Here is a 16,317-nt window from a genome sequence, read left to right as displayed (position 1 = left end):
TCCCAAAGCCCATGCGCCATGCGAGGCCCTGTTAACCAATCAACGGGAAGACGGCGATACACTTTAACCAATCGGCGACTCTCCCTGTGGGGAAGCGCATTGTTCAAAAACCCAAAAAGCAATCGGGTAAAGCGGCTCAGCTGGTGCTAAGAGCTCGAGACGAGGAGGGTTTGCTGAACTGATACAGTTTTACCTCAACGTTGGCTTTTGGCGATCTATCGTAAACATTAAGCTAACGAGCTTACTGGAAACCAGGCACATTTTGGACATTCCAGGAAAGTTAAAGTGAGTTTACTTAAATGTGGGCAATACGACGTTAAACAAGTTAACGTAATAGTTACAAAAATTAATATTAGATTGTAACTATAACTGTTTGACGGAGTTATGTAAGTGTGTGTTAAGCTAAATGCAATATCTACGTTTTTTGTGTGCTTGTTTTTGGTTTTGAGTGACTGCACGATTTTCCCATTTAAAACCAGGAAGCAAATCTCTTTGTTAGCATATATTGGTACTTGTAGTAGAAATCATTGTTATTAAATGTATGTTAGCTAGTATAAACATTAAAGTGACTCTGTTTAATTCACTGCAATATAGGCTCCGTTTACTACGTGCTTACTGGAGGCTAAACATGGCTACTTGCACATGTAAAGGTTCAGCACTGAGGTTTTTATTTTAGTTGCACTCAGTGCTGAGACACCTTCTTTTGAAAGCACAAAGTTGGCTTGCTGTAACAAGCAGTGAAAGGTGAAGATGGCTCGAGTGATTCTTGAATGCTAAACGTGGATTTGATACTTTTTAAATGCTTCTCAGTGTAACACGAAATACCATTTAGATTAAAAAAAGGGAATGAAATTGAAAAACCGAGACTTCTAAACTCGCTCATCTTAATAGCTACAAAGACTAAGCATGACAGGACCTGCTGTAGAGCAGTTGTATTGATCAGCACTAATGCCAAACTTGCCTGGTCTGGTGAAAGCCTGGGAAATATTTCCTGTTTGACTACTTAAGTAGGTTCAATTTGGCTTTAAACAGTAAACTAGTGTTCCTTTACCTGTCAGCTTGTTTGATGACGACACACCCATGTTTAACTAATTCATAGCAATGAAATGCTTGAACAGAGAATAATCCCATTTACTACTGGACATCATTACATCATTATTACAAACAACACAGACACACTCGTGTGAGTGTGTTTAGTTTTTCATCTTTTACGTTGTATATTGCTGCTTTTCCAACACAAGCCTATATTATCCTTTCAAAGTGACTTGTGCACAAGCCCTCAGTCAAGCCCATGTTTGAAACATTTTGTAATCCCTTTTTAATAGAATTACTACATACTAATGAAAACGTGTTATCCTTGGAACAGATAGACGGGCATGGCGCTGTCTTTGTCATCTCCGTGTGGATGCCCCTCTGATGAGGAGGAGGAAATGGCTGTGTTTGAATCTACAGCAGCAGAGCACGGAGGTTTGGCCAGACCACGTCTACCAGAGATCTCTGTTATTTCCCCGGGCCTGGACACCAGGCCATCCATTACAGGGCCGGTAAGAGTTCCCAATAAAAAAAAAAAAAAATCATATGTCCCTCAGGTATAACAAAACATGTTCAGAACAAATCTATATGAGGTTTTTTGTGTGTGTCTATATATATAATTGATCAGTATTGCCAGAGGTGTAACTGTTTTTCAAAGCCATAATTTCATACCTCGCTTTTCCTTCAGAGGAGATGAATAACAGCCCCCCCCCCCAAAAAAAAGAAAAAAAAGAAAGGGAGGCAGGGAAACATTCTGTTTAAACTACATCATTCTGACACATTTCCAGTTCACTTGCTATACCTCTCTGATTCTTAAACACTGCTGCTTTCTTCAGTCTGGCAGGCTTTAAATAGGCATTAAAAGCCCAGATGGGTATTGCAGTAGAGCGAGATGCAATATGTAAAATTCTAAACCCTGGGATTGCAGTTTGGTGGTGTTACACTTGTTAATATTTTTCCATTCTACCATCAAAACATTTACAAAGATGCTTGTGTGTTTAGAAAGTAGCAGTGAAATCTCAAAGCTGCGATGAAGGGGCCACTGAGAGGGTGAAGGTTTTCCTGCGCATCCGACCACTTACTGACACGGAGAGATCCAGAGGGGAAGAGCAGGTAAGACATTAAGGTCAACATTTTTGTTTCTTCTAGGATAAAAGCTTTCAGTACTCTGTAACTGTACATGAGTCTATTTTGTTTTTCTTTTAGGGTTGTGTGGCTATTCAAGACGAAGAGACCCTGCTGCTTAAAGCTCCAAATGACTCTCAGAACATGAGAGCAGCAGAACGAGGCATCACTCCGAGTATTCACAAGTTCAGTTTCACGAAGGTAGAGTCATATGTGTAGCTCCTCTTTACTTAAACATACTGTTTCCAAAACTGAAAACCCATTCAGAAAAAGAAACTGTAGTAATCACGTAATAATATTTTCAGAGAAGAACTTGAAGAAAATGAGAATGCTGGAGTGAAACAGACCAGTGAAGATGTTTTTTCTTTAAATTTCCCCTTAGATATTTGGTCCTGAGACAGCGCAGCAACAGTTTTATGAGAGCACAATGAAGGCGATGATAAACGATGTGCTTCGAGGAGAAAATAGACTTCTCTACACTTATGGTGTAACCAATTCTGGAAAGACGTACACCATTCAGGGTGAGTTATTTTCTGTTCTGCAGATATTACTTGGACATAAATCCCAGGGTTAATTACGAGGTTTGTTTATTATGTAATCGCACAACATAAACCATGCTTCTCAAACTTTTGCCTGCAGGCAGCGGTCGAGAGGCAGGCCTGCTGCCCCGGGCTTTAGTGTCCCTGTTTAGGAAACTGCAGGGCCGTCTGTACGGTGGCATGAACCTGAAGCCTGTCTTGTACCAGGATGTGAGGCAGCTCAGTGCCAATGAGGTCAAGGCAGAGGAAATCCGCAGAAACTCTCTGCTCAAAGAGGTAAACAGAAATATGACTTTTAAAGGCCTTACAGCATTACTCTGGAACACATTGTAGCAACAAGGTGAACTTTAGGATGCATTTGGACATTGTGGTGTTCCAAACGTATGTGACTACACTTTGGTATATTTGACATATTCTTTTCCTTGCAGACTGCTACTTGGTTAAATGTTTGCCTGCAGATGAATTGTGCATCTTCTGATTCTCCTTCCTCTTGTGGATTTCAGGATGGGAATTCTCGTTGCACTGGCACCACCACAATCTGGGATAGTGGCATCGGAGGACTGTCTGCTACCACTACCTTTGGCACTCAGCTGGAAGGTGAGGATTTTCATTCCTAAATGGAGTAAACTTTCTGCTAAACACACCACATGCTGTATTCGGAGTAGAATAGTTGGTGTTTGATGAGTACACAGCACTGTTTACAATATAAGAACACAAAAAGAAGTCAACATCAGCGTTGTTTGTGCAGCACATACCAATTTCCAGTTTAAACACCGCTTTCTTTATATTAAAATCATTACTGCCTTAAAAAAAACAAACAAACATGTGACTTTTAATTTGCCTCTGCAGACACGGACAGTGTTTGTCTGGAGCCGGACAGCCTGTCGCACAGCGGAGGGGAAGATCTCAAGGAAGGAGTGCAGTTTTCGATCTGGGTGTCCTTTTATGAAATCTACAACGAGTTCCTGTACGATCTACTGGACGCCTCGCCCTCCCAGCAGCCCCGGAAAAGAGTCACATTGCGGCTAAGCGACGACAAGCAGGGCAACCCCTACGTGAAAGGTAACAGTGGCTCATTCACAGGAATGGAGTTAAAACTAGATCAAAGTATGTCGGCCTGAACTTCCTGAGGCTCATTCCCACCAGGCAGCCGCTCTCATCTGATGTATGCTACGCTTCATCAGGCAGGAAATGATGTTTAAAAACTGTAAATTGCTTCTTTCATTTTCCCCCTGCCTGTACCTCAATTCTACCTGCAGTCTTTGTACACTTTGTGTTTGTGGGAGTGCAACAACACACCACAATGAATGAGTGCATGAATAAAGAACTGTGCAAAAGATGGTCACGACTTTAAACACTACGTTAGCTTTATTCATGTGTTTCCTGTATAACAGCATGTGTAACTACTGCTGCAGCTCCTTCACGTGCAACACATTGTGCTTCTTCCTGTTGTATCAGACCTGACCTGGATCCAGATCTGCAGCGCCGAGGAAGCCTGGAGGATTCTGAGAGTTGGGCGTCGCAACCAAAGCTTCGCCAGCACTCACCTCAACCAGAACTCCAGTCGCAGGTAGGAGCATGTTAAATGACGTGTTTACATATTGAAACCTCAATTTGATTTACACTTGTGGACACTCTGATCATAAACGTATCGCTTACACAGCCACAGCATCTTTTCCCTCCGTGTCCTGCACGTCCACCCTGGAGCAAATTCAGGCCAGGCCATGCACATCAGCGAGTAAGTTGGCTTTTAATTACCCAGTCTTGATTTCAGTTTCGGGTCATTTTAACTTACATTGATTAGGGTTTGTAAAGGTGATAATGTAAGTCTGTCTCCTTTTTAGGCTGACTGTGTGTGATTTGGCTGGGTCTGAACGCTGTAAAGATCAGCGTAATGGTGAGAGGATGAAGGAGGCCAACAACATTAACACCTCCCTCCTAACACTGGGGCGCTGCATTGCTGCCCTGAGGCACAACCAGAGCAATAAGTACGTTTTAAAATGTTTAGGTGGTGTAGTAAATTAGAGAAATGGTTGAAACAGATCATCTTGTGGAGCTTTTTACTGCTTTTCTGCTCTCAAGATCGAAAATGCTAAATTGCTATAAATTTTCTTCACGTCAGCTTCTGCAGTAATTAAATTATTGATCCGCTAATTTATGGCGTGTGGATTTCCTACACTAAATCAACTTTTACAGCTTGTAGGGCGCTTTTGTTTTTTGCTAGTGTACATATAAAGATTTAATGACCAAATGGGTTTTAATGTTTTCCTACTGCATCAACAGGTCACGGCCTCCTCAAGTGGTGCCTTTCAGGGACAGTAAGCTGACCCGTGTCCTGCAGGGTTTCTTCTGTGGGCGAGGAACCTCCACCATGGTGGTCAACATCAATCCATGTGCATCCATCTATGACGAGACCCTCCAGGCCCTCAAATTCTCTGCTATTGCTACCCAAGTAAGAAACTCATTTGTACACGAGTACCTGAGTGGCTGGTTTAGTTTTGCGTCCTGTGTGAGACCAATCAAATGTGCCGTTTCTCTTCTTTAAGCTCGTCCACGGCCCGTCCACGAAGACCAGAGTGGCCTACATCTTGTCTTTACTTCGTGATCCAACAGGAAATGGTAATGACAGCACAGTGATGGAGGAGGAAGAGGATGAGAGTGATGTCGACGATGGAGATATCACCATGTTAGATACTAAGGTAACATCCTCTGCTTTCTATGTAACATCTAAATATTAAGCACTTTTATTTCACTGACAAAATAAATCAACCTTTTATTTTGAAACACTACTTAAACCAAATAAACTTAAGACCCTAAATGTGTCAAAAACTGTCAAGTCTATTGTTCTAACAGCCGACTGTTCTACATTAAGGCTTTGCTGCAGGCCATTGATGTTCTGAAGAGAGAGGTGCAGCGCCAGCGGGAAGAGAAAGAAGTCCTAGAAGCAAATGTGAGAGAGCAGGTGGTCTCTGAGATGATGGAGGTCATCTCTAGAATGCAAGATGGTTTCAGGTGTGTGGGTGCTTGTTTGAATCTGAAATGCCAATTTAAAGGCTTTTTTTGTAATACTTTTTAGTGGTAAGGAGCAGTAGGCACATCTAATAGTGTTTTCTTAGCAGGGATTTAGGAGAAATGTGTTGTTTAACTGTTTTCGTAATGACTACATATAGCAACATTTTATATCTTCTCACCCTGTAGTGAGACACTGGATGCTGAGAGGGCGCTCATTGAAGAGAGGTATGAAGACAAGATAAATAGCCTGCAGAAACACCTGAAGAAATTCTACACCCAGGAGCTAAAGGTCAGTTAATGACTTGAAAGTTTGTAATGCTTTGCATTCTCTGCAAATTAAGCATTCGCAACGGTTTGCGATGCTCTCCCTGAATCTCTACCAAATTTATTTCCGTTCTCCCAGGAACGTGATCAGGAGATTGAAGCTCTGTCTGCTGCTCTTGAGGAAAAAAAGAAGGCAAATGAAGCAGCCCCCATGACGGTGCCACCTGGAGACTCTGAGGGCCCTCGTCGCTCTCAGCGCGTCAGTAGGCAGAATGAACTCGGCAGACTGCACACTGAACTCGACCAGTGCCGCACTGAGCTGTGCACCAAGACTCAAGGTACAGTCTGACTGGAAGATTTCTGATTATATGCACAAGAATATTGTTCATGATGGCTGACTGATTTGTTCTGTTTGTCTGTGCAGAGGTGACAAAGCTTAAGATGCAGCTAGAAGTGCCAGGTAGTGCTGGCACTCTCACCTCTGCTGCTGACCGCAAGCTGGAGGAGGGTCAGCGGGTCAGTACATGCTCTACACAAACTCACTGCTGCATGTGAGTCTCTGGACTGTTTGAAAGATTAAAATTTGTATGTGTGTGTATATATTTTTTGTTTTTTACAACAGAACCTGCGTCAGCTGCGGCTCAATCTGCAGAGGCTGGGGGTGGACCTGCAGTCTGGTGAAAGAGCCTGCTGTCGCAACACTGGAGGGGAAAGGCTGCGCCACGCTTTAACAGCTGCAGATGAGACTTTAGCCAAACAGGTAGAGTCAAGCAATGTGCAGTGTGCAATTTGCACATTCAGTTTTACTTGTAAACTAAGATTTTCTTTAAATTATTTAACAGGGTGCTCAGCCCTTCTGCAACAGCTGAAAAAGTATTGAACACATTTTGCAAACTGCATGTTAAATTTCCATCAGTGCAGAGTTTAAAAGCGCTTTTTCTTCCTAGTTAGAAGCAGCTTGTGAGGATAAAATGCACAAACTCTTTCAAAAAAACCTGCATTATATTATGAGCAGTTCTCATTTTAAACTCTTTGTCGTTTTCTTCTTCTAACTCACTTGCACCGGCAGATTTTAAACTAAAACAAGGTTTCTAACATCTGCACAAAGCTGTCAATGAGCTAGAGCATGTTCAGCTGATGCTTTTTGCCTCACCTTCTGAAACTAAACAGCCCTCCCCTCCCTCTCTGCTCCTGTCTAACCCCACCCCCTGTCAACTGACTTCCTCTTCTCAGGGCCAGATCCTTATGGAGCTCCAGAACGACCTGATGCTGGTCAAAGCCGACTTGAGGCGGAAAGCGCAGACCCTGGCCCAAACACAGTCCCTCCCTCCCCAGCTGCCCCCGTCTGGCTTTGCTGCCCCCAGCATGCTGGGCTCCTGCAAAAAGAGAGGCTGTGGCGCCGGCGCACCGAGCGACCCCGAAAACCGTCTGCCGCAAAAACGACAGTTTTTCCAGTCTCTGTTCCCATCTCGCACCCCAACACGTAAATACAACACCCGTGCTGCCGAGGATGCAAATCTGACCCCCTCCTCAAGGATTTTGCGGTCCCGTCAGCCATCTCCACCTCCAAGTCCGGTCGTCACCCCTCGTAATCTCAGGGGGAAGTACTGAGCTTTAAAGCAAACTAAGTTGCTGTTGTCTTTATATTTTTTTATGTTGTTTTTCTACTTTAACTATATTATTGGCATCAACTGAACTGTTAATGCTTTAAGCTGAGGTAAAGCTGCTTAGTGACTGTATGGTTAAAATAGTGCATGTGTGTTAATCAACCTGTTCTGCCTCTGCAACTCCACTTTGTGCCTTTGTGCTGTACTCTCCCTCCACCACTCAATATAAATCCTACAAACACATTTGAGCAGCCTGAATATAATCATGCTTTAAAACTGTAGTAAATTATTTTACCCTTTCCAGTCAGTCCCTGCAAAGACTGTGCTGTAAACTATTTAGACATAAACCGTACTGATGAGCAATGAAGTGAGAAGTCAAATTCCCGTGTGTGTGTGTGTGTTCATTCATATATACATGTTAATCTTGTCTGACTGTTTGCTCTTGAACATTTTATTTGGGATTCTTTTTGTACTATTGCACTATTGACCATTAAACCTTACCAAAAACAAGAAATGGGTATTTACTGTATGCGATGCTGCACCGTGCATACTGACCTGTCCAGTGCTTACTGCAGGTACGCTGATTGTTTTCACATTTCCAGCTAAGACAATGTCATGGGCTGGACAAAAATGGTCAGGATTGCTAGTTTTACAAAAACAAATGCAGTTTATTATGTAAACTCCAACGCAGCCCTCGTCAAGATAAACTTCAGAGCAGTTTCATGTCACAGGATAGATAAATTGTCCATTTTTTTTAAGCCAATGAAGAAGAGAGTTGGTGTCAGGGTGTAAATGAGATGAGGTTCAGGGGAGACACCCTCCTGACTGGAGTGTTGTTGTTTGAGAGTGGTGCAAACAGGTCTGCTGAAGGCGTCTCAATCTGATCTCTGACCTGTGAGATCTGCCGCAACAGAGCCTTTCCTTCCTCACGTGCCTGCAAGACGAGGCATGACCGATCAGTACAGACCACACAACAGCAACTAAAACAAGATGCTCAAATCGTACAGGAACACTTACGTCATTGTAGTCACAACAGCGCTGAGCGCAAAGGGATGCCTCATCATAGAGCTTGTTCTTGAAATAGTACTGGCCCAGGTACCGCAGGGCTGTGCTCACCTCAGCATGCTCCAGTTGTTCCTGACAAGACTTAGTTTGGTTAGAACTATATTCCTTTATATTAATGCAATACATGACCTGGAGCACAAGTGGGAAAAACAGAGCCAGAGGGCTGGAACCTCCAGCCACCGATGTCATCATCTTAATTGTTCCCATTTGGCTAATTAACACACGAGTAAAACAGCAGAAAATGAACTAATGCAATGATGCATTTCTGTATTTCATTGATATTTAAGTCTGAGTTATCTCTGCAAGCAAAAACAATCTGCTGGCTTTGCCCCTGGCTGGGGCAACAGCTAATTTTGGAGGCCTTCTAATAATTTAACCAATACTTGGGTCAAGATTTTCATTGCTCTGGTCATTATTTATTAATACACACAAAGTATTAAAAGCTAAATTGTTGCAGAACAATAGCTAAGTTATGTTAGTCATGTGACACGTTCCTCTACACAGGCTTCACTTGCATGCAACTGAAGCCTGTCCAAATGCTCAAAACACTGTCAACAGTTTCTCTATATTAAAGAATCGGTTTATAGAGATCACCTAAATAACAGCATAATTGGATTTCCTTCATATTTATGATCATGTCCTGTAAGGGTAATGCTGGATTTTGATGACAGCTGAACAGTTGTCTGGAGTCAATATTTACAACATAAAACATTGTGTTAAATCAGTTGCCTGCGCAGCAGTGATAATCAGACAGACACTGTGTGGACGTAGGCTAAAGTTGATATAGCATTTAAAGGGATTATTTTATTTAATGAACCTTTTCACTGTAAACCAGACAGTTTAAAAAAGTGAAATGCCTTTTTCAAGATCTGGCCTTTGTTTACTGTCTAAAACTCTGTCTGGTCCCCAGGAAAAGAAACATGCTGGCCCATTTTTGTTTGTAGTAGATAAAATGAAACCCATTAATGATTGCCGATTCCAAATCCACACGCATTAATAGACTGGATCTAAAGCCCCTTCTGTTTGGGAAGAAACATGACAGGATGCTGCATTCAGTGACGCTGGGAGACAAAACCTGGATTACAGTTTACCAAGTCATCTTTGCTGGCCAGTCAGGCTCTATCACATGAAACAAATTAATAATAATGCATAATAACTAATACATAATAATAGCAAGCTGAAGCATCGTGATCTCACTTGAAAGAGCAAATCATCGCAATCCTAGACCCTGAGAATATGAGTGTCAGAGCTTAATTTAAAGTGCTTACCCCACAAGAGAAAATGTCTTGAATGTAAAGCATGTAACACTGGGCAGCATCATCAGACTCATTCAGCTGTTCGTGGAGCCTGACAAAAATAACAAACAACCAGAAAAATAAATATATAAAAAAGGAAAATAAATATCGAGCAGCAGATCAGAGCCTCGTTTCTTCAGAGCACTGTTGTTCAGCTCAATATAGTGATAAACACTTACTTTGCCAGTTTGAGCAGAGCCATTTTCTCTACATCTCCGACAGAATATGCTCTCCAGTAACACTTCACAAAAATAAATCCATGACACAAGTTAGAATCAAGCCAAAAGCTTTGGAACTGACTACAGAAACTGCTAATTACTGGCAATGGGTAGATGTGTACCTTCTTGGCTTCGGCTTGCTGTGACAGTTTTTCGTAGCTTTCACCCAGTGCAACCAACATGCGAGAGTCATTTGGCCTGAGAAAAAAAACAACAAGTGTTTATATATATGTATTTTTAAATGTAATATTTAAGTTTTCTTCCAAAAACGTCCATTCTTTATAACAGCAGCATGAAATATCATCTGCTTAGCTTAAGTCCAAACCTGAGCTGGTGAGCCTTTCGATAATAGTACAAACAGTAAAAGGGCATCTTGAGGATCTCGTATGTCTGACCCAGACCATACCAGGCACGGTAGTCTCGCTTATTCACCTCAATGGCATGTCTGAGGAAGAAAAAGAACACCAGACTAAAATCATCAATCCCGTTTAAACCTCCAGACCTGTGTCACCTGATAATAAATACATCCTGATGATGCAGATGCTGAGCGCGACTATGAGATATCCAGACTGACCTGTAGGCTTGAATAGCAGCTGAAGTGTTTTTCATTTCCATGTACTCGTGTCCCATGAGTGTCCAGGCACCGAGACAGCGAGGGTTCAGTTTGAGGGCCCGCTGGAAGTACAGAGCTGCTTTCTCATGCTGAGAGCGTAAGCTGTAATAGTTACCTGTGGATCAGACACACGACTTACTGCAGTGCAGGAAACACTAGTTTTCTTTTACAACATATATTATGGATTACATGTACATAATGAACGATCCATTTGTTTTAAAACTAGCATACGTAACGTCCTCTTGCAGCCGGTGACCTCTAATCTCATTAGTTCAATGCTTACCGATAACGCAGCACGTCTCCACTCTGTACTTGTCAATCTCCACCAGGTTGTGGGCCAAATAGCTCAACTCTGGCTTCATGCTCTGTGGAAACATGATTACAATCAGCAACACTACAAAATTTCAGATATGATACTGACTTTCCTATTTTCTACAATTTTTTTTACTTTGACCCCTCACTGAAATAATGCAGAAACTGGCCCCCATGTCTTTGTGCAAACCACATCAGTCCTACTGATTATTGACTAATGTTCTTCAGATCTCACATTGCAATTGGCATACACTTACTTTGACATAAAGCAGATTTGAGAATGTGTCCATGTTGTCGATACGATACGGATCCTGCTCCCTCAACTCGTTGAACAGAGCCAAAGCTTGATCAATATCTGAAAGAAGGGGAGACAGCGTGCTGTAAGATTAGGCCCGCTTACATGCCATTCATCAGAAATTCAAGATTTCCACTGAAAAAGTGGAGAAAAAACAAACCTCTGATATTGTGGTAGGCCACAGCAATCTGTGAGATGATGTAGGTACTTTTTGAAAAGCCAGCCTCTATTAGGTTCTGGTATTTTTGCAATGCTTCTTTGATCATCTGCAGCTCTGTGTACATGTGGGCCATGAAGAAGTCTTTAATCCAGCTGTCTGGCAGAGACAGTGACTTCAGCTGAGGGGAAGCGGTAGAAGCAGACAGAGTTACTTCAAGGTGTAAATATTTCTGAACATTTACTGAATATGTGGACCCTGTATTTTAAAATTATTTTTAAAAAAGGACTGATTTTTTAATTGAAACTGTTGCTGTGGATTTGGCGAGTTAGCTTATGGAAATAAATGCTATCAGTTTCCACAGTTTCTGTGTGTCAGAACATAAGGCCTGTTACCATTTCAATATTGGTGACAAGGTTACTGAGCTCCAGCCATGTGCCCCAGTGCAGTGGAAGTGCATGTATTCCCTCAACAAACACGTCCACGGCCTCTTTCGGAAGATCCAGCTTTCTTAGAACCACCCCATACCTGTGTGTTCACACAGACACAAACATGATATCATCTGTAAGTAATCCACTGTATACGTCTGCATAATGGCAGTAATGTTTTTCACTATGGAAGAGCAATCTTACAGATAGAGGGTGAAGCCGTCCAACTCTCCTGCAGTATGCTTCTTACTGAGCTCGACCCTTAGCTCGCGCAAAGCTTCATTGCGCACCTGACCTTTCTCCAGAGGGCCTAAAACACAGAAAATATACAAATATGCTATAAAGACGAATACAATTCCTCATTTTTATCTTTTATGGGTCTAAAAGAAGAATTCCTCACCCAGGCTGTCCACAGTCTCATCATCCTTCTTTTTCTCGCCCGACTGAAAAAAGAAAAAACAGTAGGACAATGACAAAATGTGTTACAAATGCAACGATCAAAATAAAATCGGGCTTCCTATGAAATAAAAAGGAAGGATCAAAAGGACGTGGGCATGCTCGACATCTACAGAATCTTACCAGATAGCGAGAATACATATAGAGGAAATAAGCTTTCTGACTGCGACAGCCTTTCAGAAAGTAAGCAGCACGATCATATTCTTTCAGGTCAAAGTATGATTTGGCCAGTGTAAGTGCATCCAGGTCTTGTGCATCTTCCTGCATGATGACAAATAAGAGCCATTTGAATAACATTAAGTTATTACAAGATCATCTTAATATCTACATTGCAAGAACTGTCAACAGGGGGCAATATACACATGTGAAAAATAATATTCTGCCACCTGCCAGAAAATCTGTCTGTCTTTATTGTCTTTTAATTCTTATCAAACTTTAGATAAATTCCAGATCATTATTTATTCATATTATATTATAGTATGAAAATTATCACCACACCCATATCCACATATCCTAAACGATCAAAATTAAAGACAAACACATTTTGAAAAGATTGTGTGCGCAGACAAATCTTGATATAGCCAATTCCTGTTCCACACACCTGTTAACTAAGTAAAACATCAGAGTTCCCACAATGCCACTGAGTGACTTCTTCCTTTATCACAATAGACACTGGCACTGGGGTTTATTTGGAGATCCTACACAACATCCTTCAGGTGTATACACAAACACGCAAGTGTCATTAATGAAAATACAACAAATACGGCACTTTAATTACTAATTGCTATTTCGATCCATTTTAGTAAATGTACTAACCTTTTAACACCCAGTTAAAATCTCGATTATACTCCAGTGGCATTAAAACTCACTGATGAGCCTAGAGTTCAATTTTCTTGCACAACCAGGGTGTCGGTTTTTCTATGAAAATAATACTCCAGGGAGGTTTGTACGACATTGGACCGGTTTGTGCAAAACCTTAAGCACTCTGGATCTGCAGTTCACTTGCACTAGTATTTCTGGAGGAGTCCAAACATAAAACTAGACCTGAGCCATAAAGCATTAAGGGTTGTCCTCCACAAGACGGGAGTCATGCCACAGGTAATATATCAGATTCCAATGTAATGTAGTAATAATGGAGCTATAAAACACGTGTTTACAAGTGACAATTTTGCACCGTTTCACAGACACGAATGAAGAACTGGAACAAACTGTACTGCATGTGAAAGAACGAAGAAATAAGAAAAAAACATCAGTAACAACTGAAACCCAGAAGGGTCCTCAGTCATGACAGTTTTACAAACCTCTGTTAAAGGGGATGTTGGTGGCAGTTCATCCTTTGGCAGAGGATCCAAAGCAAATGCCAATTCAGAAGCCCTGAAATGTAAAGGAACAACCGCAATTTTAATATTAACACCTAAGTGCAACATTTAGCATTAGATTTCTTCCTCATCTGACATCAGTTCGTTTATTTCCATTCATCTAAACTCTCCAGTTTTAATTTAGTGATCAAAAACAACTGACTAGAGAGACGACCTGAACCAAGTTATGCCTCAGGCACAGGCAACACTGACGTTACACATAGTGGACTTTGTCAACACAACTAGTAAATCTACATATACGGTCTGCTTATGTTTAAGGTGACACTGACAGCAAAGTTAACGGCAATAAACAGCTAGCTAATACAGAGACTGTTTTTTTTTAATCAGTGCTAACGCAGCTAACACGTAACTAGACGTCAACGCTTACTGTAAAGAGCAAAAAGACAGCCAGCTAATGGCACATTATTCACTGGGAGTCTCACCACTTTGCGCTGTGTAAAAGTCCTCTTTCTTTGCAAAGCGATATCACCGATATTAGCTGTTTTTTTATTTGTACCAGATCCCCAAACTCACTACAGAGAGCCGCCATTTTCATATTTTACCAAGCAAGTACGCTATTGGTGGAAGTTTCAAAGAGGCTGTCCCTCTTCCTCTTCCGCTTTTCCTCCAAAATAAAACCCCCTCTGTCAATATTCCGTCTCAAAACTAGTAAAAAGGTAAAAACTTGGTAAAAAGGAAAGTACACCCTCGTTCATTTCTAAGTTTTTGCTTAAAAGGACATAAAAAATGGATCTGTCCTGGATTTTAAAATGAGAAAAATTCAATTCAGTTTTATTTATTTGGCTTCAAATCACAACAACATAAAGCCTTTATAGTGCAAGGCAAAGAAGAATTAAAATAATAGAGAGAAACCCTTAACAATCATACTACCCCCAGTAAGCCAGCTCTTGGCGACAGTGGGAAGGAAAAACTTCCTTTTAACAGGAAAAAATCTCAGGGAGGGACAGCCATCTGTCTCCACCGGTTAGGAGTGAGTTGAAGAAGGCAGGATAAAAGGCACACTGTGGAAGAGAGTGAAAGATTAATGATAACAAAATAAAATGCTAAATGCAAAGTGGTATTTGAAAAACTAATTACACACCATGGTTTTATAGTTTGTAGTTCAACTTTTTGCAGCAATAACAAATTAACTTGAAGAAATCTTTTTCGGTATGACTTAATTAGTCTCTCACATTATTTTGAAGGAGCTTTAGCACACTCGTTCCACCACTGTTTGAGTTCAGTACACACACTGAATGCTCCACCGCAAACTGCCAAGACTTGATTTTTATAAAGGTGCTCACACTTGCTGATGATCAGTTAATCAAGTGCTGATTAGAAGCACCTGGATGCTATTTAATCTCTTAATTTCTGTGGAAGATCATTTACTCTGTACCTAGACATACAATATTTCTGCATTTTGGCAACATTATTGTCAAACAAATAAAGAAATGCTGTTACATGTCATGTTATGTAGTTCATTTCAGGTTCTATTCCCTGCTTACGTAATTTTAAGACCTAGTAAGGACTGGAGGTTTACCAAAAATTGAAATCACATGGCCCTTCAACTTGTTTCACAATCCGTCTCAGTAATCATACACATATCACCACTCTTCACAACATCAGAGCATGGTCTGGTTGAAAACGTGGATGGTGTTCTGAGGTCTCTCCATTCCTGGACAGTTTGTGGGACTATTTTAATGTGTTGGAGGCACCGATAAGTAATATCAGAGGTTCTCAGCTGGATTCTTGTCTGATGAATATGAAGACTAGTCAGTGGCTTGAACACCTTCACTGTCCTGGAACTGCCTACATATTCTGGCCACATGAATCCTGGCATTGTCTTGTACCAGCAGGACCCCAGGGCTCACTGACAGTGGATATGAGGATTTAATCCCAGCACCTAGAAACTGTGAGGATATTGCTGGCTAACATGTGGTGGTGTATGTGACCTTCCAAGAATACGAGACCACCACTAGACCTAATGCTAGACAAGAAGGTTTTGGGTTCAAGTCCAGTTTTGGGGCCTTTCTGTGTGGAGATGCATATTCTCCCCATGTCTGCATGATTTCTCCCCAGTACTCCTCCCACAGTCCAAAAACATGCATGGATTGAGGTTAAATGGTGGAAGCAGTAAAAAGTTTACACACTGTCTCAAGACCATTTCACATCTGTCACACGAGGGCAGTGTGAGCATGGTGGGGCCTTGAAGCTCTGATGTTCTCTGGTAAATGTCAGTCAAGCTGTATGGTGCTCGGCTGTGAGCACAGGTCCCACCAAAGGACACTGGGAACTAATTTTACCCTTATGGAGTCTGTTTCAGACAGTCCAGTCTGAAACATGCACACGTGAGGGCCACTGGAGGTCATTTCGTAGGTCTCTGGTGGCGCTAATTCTGTTCCATCTTGCAAAAAGGAGCTAAGCTGATGCTCTGCCCAGCTCTCCTCATGTAGTGGCTCATCCCTTGTATCCTCCACATTCTTGACACTGCACTAGGAGAAACAGCAAACCTTTTTGTGATGGCACATATCCTGGGGGAGT

General features: G+C 41.6%; 2 protein-coding genes across 2 annotated transcripts; one reads left to right on the top strand and one right to left on the bottom strand.

The window, feature by feature from the left end:
• The first annotated feature begins 79 nt into the window (after positions 1-79).
• kif20a (kinesin family member 20A) lies at positions 80-7,868 on the top strand. Its single transcript, XM_084942245.1, has 19 exons — positions 80-285; positions 1,367-1,544; positions 2,035-2,145; positions 2,239-2,358; positions 2,540-2,678; positions 2,797-2,972; positions 3,200-3,293; positions 3,546-3,758; positions 4,155-4,266; positions 4,360-4,434; positions 4,541-4,684; positions 4,980-5,148; positions 5,243-5,395; positions 5,569-5,708; positions 5,895-5,997; positions 6,112-6,310; positions 6,397-6,488; positions 6,595-6,732; positions 7,206-7,868. Exons 2-19 carry the CDS (start codon positions 1,377-1,379, stop codon positions 7,581-7,583), a joined length of 2,724 nt encoding a protein of 907 aa, XP_084798371.1. The 5' UTR covers positions 80-285; positions 1,367-1,376; the 3' UTR covers positions 7,584-7,868.
• Positions 7,869-8,003: 135 nt separating this feature from the next.
• On the bottom strand, positions 8,004-14,363 carry cdc23 (CDC23 (cell division cycle 23, yeast, homolog)). The gene is made up of 16 exons (XM_084942246.1): positions 14,220-14,363; positions 13,720-13,792; positions 12,542-12,679; positions 12,363-12,405; positions 12,167-12,272; positions 11,930-12,062; positions 11,538-11,715; positions 11,340-11,437; positions 11,054-11,135; positions 10,732-10,885; positions 10,483-10,602; positions 10,280-10,355; positions 10,119-10,180; positions 9,913-9,991; positions 8,597-8,716; positions 8,004-8,513 (listed from the first exon to the last, which is right to left on the bottom strand). The coding sequence occupies exons 1-16, from the start codon at positions 14,330-14,332 to the stop codon at positions 8,361-8,363; spliced, it is 1,728 nt and encodes a 575-aa protein (XP_084798372.1). The 5' UTR covers positions 14,333-14,363; the 3' UTR covers positions 8,004-8,360.
• Between the last annotated feature and the right edge of the window lie 1,954 nt (positions 14,364-16,317).

Source organism: Perissodus microlepis, chromosome 10 (assembly GCF_051167445.1).
Source record: "Perissodus microlepis isolate ML-2025 ecotype Zambia chromosome 10, ASM5116744v1, whole genome shotgun sequence".
Taxonomy (NCBI): domain Eukaryota; kingdom Metazoa; phylum Chordata; class Actinopteri; order Cichliformes; family Cichlidae; genus Perissodus; species Perissodus microlepis.
The sequence above is the reverse complement of the archived record's forward strand: the minus strand, read 5'-3'. Positions and strand labels throughout refer to the sequence as shown.

Coding starts and splice junctions, on each gene's coding strand:
- kif20a (XM_084942245.1), top strand. CDS start 1,377: ATGGCGCTGTCTTTGTCATCTCCGTGTGGATGCCCCTCTGATGAGGAG. Junction 2,973..3,199: donor GAAACTCTCTGCTCAAAGAG/GTAAACAGAAAT, acceptor TGTGGATTTCAG/GATGGGAATTCTCGTTGCAC. Junction 3,759..4,154: donor GGGCAACCCCTACGTGAAAG/GTAACAGTGGCT, acceptor CTGTTGTATCAG/ACCTGACCTGGATCCAGATC.
- cdc23 (XM_084942246.1), bottom strand. CDS start 14,332: ATGAAAATGGCGGCTCTCTGTAGTGAGTTTGGGGATCTGGTACAAATA. Junction 10,181..10,279: donor AGCAAGCCGAAGCCAAGAAG/GTACACATCTAC, acceptor ATTTTTGTGAAG/TGTTACTGGAGAGCATATTC. Junction 8,717..9,912: donor AAGACATTTTCTCTTGTGGG/GTAAGCACTTTA, acceptor AAGTCTTGTCAG/GAACAACTGGAGCATGCTGA.